General features: G+C 45.2%; 1 protein-coding gene across 1 annotated transcript; it reads left to right on the forward strand.

Moving 5' to 3' along the window:
* The first annotated feature begins 1,200 nt into the window (after positions 1 to 1,200).
* On the forward strand, positions 1,201 to 2,117 carry LOC138887954 (uncharacterized). Its single transcript, XM_070169747.1, has 2 exons — positions 1,201 to 1,357; positions 1,399 to 2,117. Exons 1-2 carry the CDS (start codon positions 1,201 to 1,203, stop codon positions 2,115 to 2,117), a joined length of 876 nt encoding a protein of 291 aa, XP_070025848.1.
* Positions 2,118 to 8,088: the final 5,971 nt, after the last annotated feature.

Here is an 8,088-nt window from a genome sequence, read left to right on the forward strand (position 1 = left end):
TATTTATTACCTTGTGTACCCTGTCTTACTTCATAGTTGTACTCATTTATACTGTTTATTTCATACTGTTGAAAATTTACTATTATGTTTAATCTCAGTAGGGACCTGACCTTCCTCGTCACTACCCGACCGAGGTTAGGCTTGGCACTTACTGAGTACCGCTGTGGTATACTCATGCCCCTTCTGCGCATGTTTTTCATGTGCAGATTCAGCTACCTCCACCCAGGCGTATCACCCCCGAGGCGGAGAGATATAGCAGAGACTTCGAGGTACATCTGCCGCGTCCGCAGACCGAGGAGTCTCTATCTTATTCTACCTCTTAGTAGTTAGCCTTTCTTTTGTACTGTTGTTTTTAGACATTCTGGGGTTAGAGCAGTGTATTACATTCTATTAGCTTGTGTTCCCATGAGTTTTCGGGTTTTGGAGATGATATTGTGGACTTCTGCGATATTGAGTTGTATATGCCAAGCGGCATTTATATACAGTTTTTCTTCTAGTTGTTCAGTTTTAATATTTATTTCCGCAAGTTGTGTTGTTTCCGCATTGATAGGCTTACCTAGTCGTAGGGACTAGGTATCGTCATGACTTGTTCACGGAGGGAAAACTGGGGTCGTGACAAGTTGGTATCAGAGCTCTAGGTTCATAGGAGTCACAGAACACAGGCCGGTTTATTAGAGTCTCGCTGATCGGTACGGAGACATCTGTACTTATCTACGAGAGGCTATGTAACTATTAGGAAAATTTTCTCTTCATTTGATTTCCTTGTCGTGCGATATTTTTACATCACAATTCAAAACTCTTGTCTTCTATTCTCTCGCAGATGGTGAAGACACGTGCTACTCGAGATGATCAGGCACCCGCGCCCCCTACTACAGCCCTCAGAGGCCGAGGTCAGGGTAGAGGCCGAGGACATGCACGTCGTGCAGCGAGAGCACCTACGCGAGCTGCCACCGAGGTACCACCAGCAGATCTAGCCAGAGTCCAAGCACCTGACACGCCTACTGCCACTACTACTCCAGCCCTTCAGGAGACTTTGGCTCAGTTCATGATATGTACACCACCTTGGCTCAGGCAGGGTTTCTTCCCCTTGCTGCAGCCACATCCCAGGCCGGGGGAGGAGCCTAGACTCTCGCCGCCCGCACTCCTGAGCAGAGAGTGCATGTGTAGAAAGTCCCAGAGATCATTCATATACCGCCTGCAATGCCAGTTCAGCCCGAGGATGGGTCAGCTGCTTTAGAGGACGAGCAGCGGAGACTTGAGAGATTCAAGAAGTATGATCCTCCGATATTCAGTGGATTAGCATTAGACGATGCCTTGGGATTTCTAAAGGAGTGCCACCGTATTATTCGCACTATGGGTATAGCCGGATCTAGCGGGGTTTCCTTTACTGCCTTCCAGCTTCGGGAACCGCCTATAAATGGTGGCGCACTTATGAGATCGACAGTCCAAATGAGGCTGCTTCACTGACCTGGACCCATTTCTTGGATATGTTTATGAGAGAGTTTGTCCCTCAGAGCCTCAAGGACGCATGGCGTGCAGAGTTTGAGCATTTTTGCCAGGGTGTTATGACCGTTTCGAAGTATGCTATCCGTTATACCAGATTGGATAGGCATGCACCAGCTTTGGTTGCTATTGTCCGCGAGAGGGTTCGTCGGTTCATTGAGGGTCTTACCCCACCCATCAGATCTAGCATGGCTCGAGAGTTGGAGATGGACATTTCTTATCAGCAGGTAGTGAGCATTACTAGGAGGATCGAGGTTATGCTCACTAGGGAGCGAGAGGAGAGAGAAGCCAAGAGGTCTCGAGAGTCGGTCCACTACTCTGGTGCCCATACCCCAGTAGTAGGTCGATATGGTAGGGGTTATATGGGTCGCCCCGTTCATTCACCTCCTCCAACAGCCAGCAGTGCTCTAGCTCCTCCTAGAGCTCAGGAGCCTTACTATGCACCTTCGGTTTCTAGCGCGCCTCCTACGCGGGGTGCTTTCAGAGGTCAGTCTAGAAGAGTTGGCCCTAGCCAGTCACAGCCACCACGTCCTCCTAGAGCTTGCTTTGAGTGTGATGACACATGCCATATGGTCAGAGATTGTCCTAGACTTAGGAGGGGTGCACCTTCATAGACTTCTCAGCCACAGCGTGCCCCGCAAAGTTCTCAGGCTATGATCACAGCTCTAGCTGCTACCCCATCTGCCCAGCCAGCTAAGGGCGGAGGTCGGGGGGTTAGAGGTCGCCCTCGAGGGGGAGGCCAGGATAGATATTATGCCATTCCTGCTCGTACCGAGGTTGTTGCCTCTGATACCATCATTACAGGTATTATACTGGTTTGTCACAGAGATGCATCGGTTCTATTCGATCCAGGCTCTACCTACTCTTATGTGTCTTCTTATTTTGTTTCGCATTTGGGTATACCCCGAGACTCCTTGAGTTCTCATGTATATGTTTCTACTCCTGTGGGGGATTCTCTTGTTGTGGACCGCATTTATCGGTCATGTTTGGTTACTATTCGTGGTTTTGAGACCAGAGCAGATTTATTGTTACTCAACATGGTTGATTTTGATATTATCTTGGGCATGGACTAGTTGTCGCCCCATTATGCTATTCTTGATTGTCATGCCAAGACCGTGACGCTGGCTATGCCAGGTATTCCGCGTGTTGAGTGGAGTGGTACTTTAGATCACACCCCTAGTAGAGTTATCTCTTTCCTTAAAGCTCAGTGTATGGTTGAGAAGGGGTGTGTCACGTATTTAGCTTATGTAAGAGATGTCAGTATCGATACCCCTTCTATTGATTCGGTCCCAATGGTATGGGATTATCCCGATGTGTTTCCAGCTGATCTTCCGGGCATGCCGCCTGATAGAGATATTGATTTTGGCATTGATCTGTTGCCAGGCACTCAGCCCATTTCCATTCCTCCATATCGTATAGCTCCTCCTGAGTTGAAGGATCAGTTACAGGAATTGCTTGACAGGGGTTTTATTCGACCCAGTGTTTCACCTTGGGGTGCTCCTATCTTGTTTGTGAAGAAAAAAGATGGTTCTATGCGTATGTGCATCGATTATCGTCAGTTGAACAAGGTTACAGTGAAGAACCGTTATCCCTTGCCTCGTATTGATGATCTATTTAACCAGCTTCAGGGTGCATAGGTGTTTTCTAAGATTGACTTGCGCTCAAGTTACCATCAGTTGAATATTCGGGAGCCAGATATCCCTAAGACTGCCTTCAGGACTTGGTATGGTCATTAGGAGTTCCTTGTTATGTCATTTGGGTTGACCAATGCCCCAGCAACTTTTATGCATTTGATGCACAGTGTGTTCTGGCCCTATCTTGACTCGTTTGTTATTGTTTTTATTGATGATATTCTGGTGTATTCCCGGAGTCGGGAAGATCATGAGCAGCACCTAAGGACCGTGCTCTGACCCTGAGAGAGAAGAAGTTATATGCAAAGTTCTCAAAATGTGAGTTTTGGTTGGATTCTGCGGCATTCTTAGGCCACGTGGTATCGAGTGAGGGCATTCGGGTGGATCCGAAGAAGGTAGAGGCCATGCAGAGTTGGCCCAGGTCGTCCTCAGCTACAGAGATTCGTAGTTTCCTTGGCTTGGTGGGCTACTACCGTCACTTTGTGGAGGGGTTTTCATCAATTGCAACCCCTATGACTAGATTGACCCAGAAGGGTGCTCCATTTCAGTGAACAGATGAGTGTGAGGCGAGCTTTCAGAAGCTCAAGACAGCTTTGACTACAGCCCCAGTTTTGATATTGCCTACTGGTTTGGGGTCTTATACAGTTTATTGTGATGCCTCGCGGGTTAGCCTCGGAGCGGTGTTGATGCAGGACGGTAGGGTGATTGCCTACGCGTCCAGACAGTTGAAGATACATGAGAAGAATTACCCTGTCCACGACCTTGAGTTAGCTGCCATTGTTCACGCCTTGAAGATCTAGCGTCATTATTTGTACGGTGTGCCTTGCGAGATTTATACTGACCATCGGAGTTTGCAGCACTTGTTCAAGCAAAAGGATCTAAATTTGCGCTAGAGGAGGTGGTTAGAGTTGCTGAAGGATTATGATATTACTATTCTGTATCACTCGGGCAAGGCCAATGTAGTAGCTGATGCTTTGAGTCGTCGGGGAGGGTTTGGGGAGTTTGGCATATTTACCAGCTTCAAAGAGGCCTATGGCGATGGATGTTCAAGCCTTAGCCAGTTAGTTTGTGAGATTGGATCTTTCGGAGCCCAGTCGGGTCCTAGCTTACATGGTTTCTCAGTCTTCCTTATTCGATCGTATCAGGGATTGGCAGCATGATGACCCTCATTTACTTGTCCTCAAGGACAAGGTTTAGCGTGGTGATACCAGAGATGTGACCATTGGAGATGACAGGGTATTGAGGATGTAGGGTCAGATTTGTGTGCCCAATGTTGATGGGCTTCGAGAGTTGATTTTAGCGGAGGCCCATAGTTCGCGGTATTCCATCCATCTGGGTGCCGCGAAGATGTATCAGGATTTAAGGCAGCACTATTAGTGGAGGCGGATGAAGAAAGACATAGTTGGATATGTAGCTAGATGCCTCAACTGTCAGCAGGTGAAGTATTACATTCGAGGACGAATGTTCCTAAGGGGGGGAGGGTGTTACAACCCATATCCACATGTGTTAGTTCATGCCATATATTAGTTAACATAAATCCAAGAAGGAATTATCTTTGAGATGATAAGAAGTCAATCCTATTGGTCTTAAGTGATACAAGAGTGTATAAGGGTGATTAACCAGTATTAGAAGTTAAACGAATCAAGGATGTTGTAACTCGTATTTTCAGGTAATCTAGCGGTGCTTAATACACTCAAGAGGTCATTTATTAAGGTATTTTAATCATATAATATCCGTATCATAAGTCTTGAAGTCAAACGAGTTATGAAACAAAAGTCGACAAAAGTTGTCGCAACTTAGGTTCATAATTTTACTTAAACATTAGGTCAAATGTTTCTAATCTTTTCTCATAATTTACAAGGAATTACGGGGTTATCTACCAACCAAATTAAATATCTATGAGTCTAGTTTCCAACTCATTAAACCGTTCATCGATACGATCTCGGAGTAGAGAGATATTCGCGTTTTCGCGAGACTGCGCCAAGCACCTCTCTATGGGGCCCACTAAGGCGGTTTAAGATATTTGGACCTATATAGGATGCCTCCAACCCGTTTTAAGTCATTTCTTCTCACTATTTTCAGACCTTAGAACCCTAGGAACATCCTCTCAAGGTTCTCTCAAGATTCAAGACCCAAAAAAGGGCAAACAACACAAATCAAGTGTCGGGAATTCCGTGGCGCTAGTAAGTCTCTTGTTCTTCTTGTTGTTGCTCATTTTTGTGTCGTTCCAGCTCGTGTGGGAGGTTGTTTTAAAGGGTTTATGTTCTGTAAATACTCCCTCATGTTCTTAATATCAATCCTAGGTGATTTCAAGCCTTCTAAAGTGATTCTAGTGCCGAAAAACACTAATTGATCGCTAGTTTCGCTTTTTTGTTGTTGTGGCAGCATTGGAGGGATATTTCATGGAAATTTAAGGTCAAATTGGAGTTGTTCTTTCTGTATAAAGGTAAGGAACCTCTTACTCTATATGTATTTAAGATTATCCAAGTTGCAGCTAAGCCATTGAAGCTAGAACTTGTGAAATATATATCGAAAGGCTTGGAAGTAATGTTATTGTTTTGTGGACTGTTTTGCGTTGTTGTTGGGCTGCGTATTTTACTACTATCTTGTGGAGTTTTGGAGGAGGAAGGGTGTGGAGAAACACCATATATATGTAGGGTTATGGGCTGATAGTTATTCGTAACATTTCCAGGTTGTTTGACACGACTACGGTGGTCGTCGTATGTATGGAGTGATTAGGCTGTGTGTGGACTATTTTGGGAGGCTCAATATGTTTATTATTGATGTTGTTTGGGCTGTTTGGTGACTGTTTTGAATGGTGTGAGGTCATATATATAGGGGAGGTGTTGTCCGTTTCATCGTAAAATAGGTTGTGGTCGATACATAATAGTTATGACGCTTAAATGATAACGATAGTATCGTTTCTCTTATTGTAGACTAAGGAGTTTTGACAATTGCATAGCTTGAGATTGGGGCAGTATATACAAGGTATGTGAGGCTATCCCTTTCCTTCTTTTGCACGACTCTGATTGTACATAATGTAATGAACGAGCTTCCAAGATACTCTACTCTTAGAAGCTAGCAGTACTTACATTGTTTTCCCTCTTATGGAACGATTGATGTTAATGTTGCTTCTCTTATTCTTATGTTATCAATGTTGTTGGTACTTCCTGATTCTTATAAGGTTCATAGTGAAGAGTTAGTCCTAATAACGTGTACAGAGGATACCGACCTTACGTCACTCCGAAAGGTTTAGAATGTGATTCCATGAGTCGAGCATGCATTATATATATGTATCTATTTTACTCTACTGAGCCACGCTATAGTTGGCCGGGTACGGCACCTAATTGTGCAACCACTGATCAGTTGGGTTTTACCGAGCTCCACGTGGCCGGGTACGATTCTACCGAGCCTATTATGGCCGGGTACGATATGATGATGATGATGCCCATAGAGGCGAATGCTTTAAAGGTTTATGTATTTATACATATGTATCATGCATTTCATGTAAGTAGCCCTCAGAGGTACTAAGATGTTACAGGTTGTATATTCTCTATCCTTGCTTACATTACTGATCGTATTTATGGTTCCTTGCCTTACATACTCAGTACTTTATTCGTACTGACGTCCTTTTATTTGTGGACGCTGCATGTCGTGCTGCAGGTCCTGATAGACAGGCAGGTGCAGCTCCCCCACCACAGTAGACTGTCCAGTTCAGCGGTGATTGGCGAGATCCCTTCTCCGGACTTGCCTTGGTCTTGGTATGCAATTTTTGTTATAGACATTATGGGTATGTCGGGGCCCTGTTCCGGCTATGTTGCAACACTTATGTTCTTTTAGAGGCTCATAGACAGGTGTCGGCTCATGTATAGTTTGGTATGCCTTGTCGGCTAGTTTTTGTTGTATAGTCTTTCATAGTAGCGTGGTAGCTCATACCTTATATGTAGTTTCTTGATTGTCTGGTCATCCCCTGCTATGTATGTTCATGCCGTCATATTTTATTGCTGGTTGTCCATGATCTAGGTCTACCATTTATATTGATCTCGTCAGCCCTAAAAGATAATAATGAAGGTTAGATGAAATGTGCGTTGGTGCTCGGCAAGTGTGGTCGGGTGCTAGTCATGGCCCTTCAGTTTGGGTCGTGACAAACTTGGTATCAGAGCAAGTCTGTCCTAGGGGTTGTCTATGAGCCGTGTCTAGTAGAGTCTTGATTATGGATGTGTAGCGCGCCACATTTATAATCAGGAGGCTACATGACATCTAGGGTTGTTACCTTCTTCCTGAATCTAGATCATGCGTAGAGTTGAGTCGTAAGTGTTCGTCTCTAATATTCACCTTGTTTTTTTTCAGTGATGCCTTCGACTAGGAAGCAAACGATTAGTAGACGGCTTGATACAGTAGCGGGAGAGGGTACCAGTCAGGTGCCCCAAGTTAGAGCAGGACAAAGTGAGGCTCAAAGTGAGATGCCCTCTCATACCTCATCTACTCCATCTCCTCCAGAGGATATTAGAAGGCACCCAGCACCTCCAGTTCCTCCGTCTGGCACTCCAGACCAGGATATGCGGAGTGCTTTGCAGTTATTGACTAGCTTGGTAGTTGCTCAGGCTCAGAGGCAGAATACAGGTGCTGCTGAGAAACCAGTTAGTACAAGAGTTCGTGATTTTATTAATTTAGACCCTCCAGTGTTTACCGGATCAGACCCCAAGGAGGACCCACAGACTTTTATTGACCAGGTTCATCGTACACTTCGGGTTATGCATGTTAGTGATACAGAGGCAGTAGAGTTGGCTTCTTATCGGCTACGGGATTTAGCGGTTCTCTGGTATGATAGTTGGGAGAGATCCAGGGGTCCGAACCCTCCTCCAGCTGTGTGGAAGGAATTTTCTGAGGCCTTTCTTCATCACTACTTGCCAGTTGAGATACGACGAGCTAGAGCTGATAAGTTCTTGAACCT

Source organism: Nicotiana sylvestris, chromosome 3 (assembly GCF_000393655.2).
Source record: "Nicotiana sylvestris chromosome 3, ASM39365v2, whole genome shotgun sequence".
Lineage (NCBI taxonomy): Eukaryota > Viridiplantae > Streptophyta > Magnoliopsida > Solanales > Solanaceae > Nicotiana > Nicotiana sylvestris.

Bases quoted from the DNA above. Each gene is read 5' to 3' on its own strand.
- LOC138887954 (XM_070169747.1), top strand. From the start codon at position 1,201: ATGCCAGTTCAGCCCGAGGATGGGTCAGCTGCTTTAGAGGACGAGCAG. The intron at 1,358-1,398 runs GTATAGCCGGAT...ACTGCCTTCCAG, and splicing joins CCGTATTATTCGCACTATGG to CTTCGGGAACCGCCTATAAA.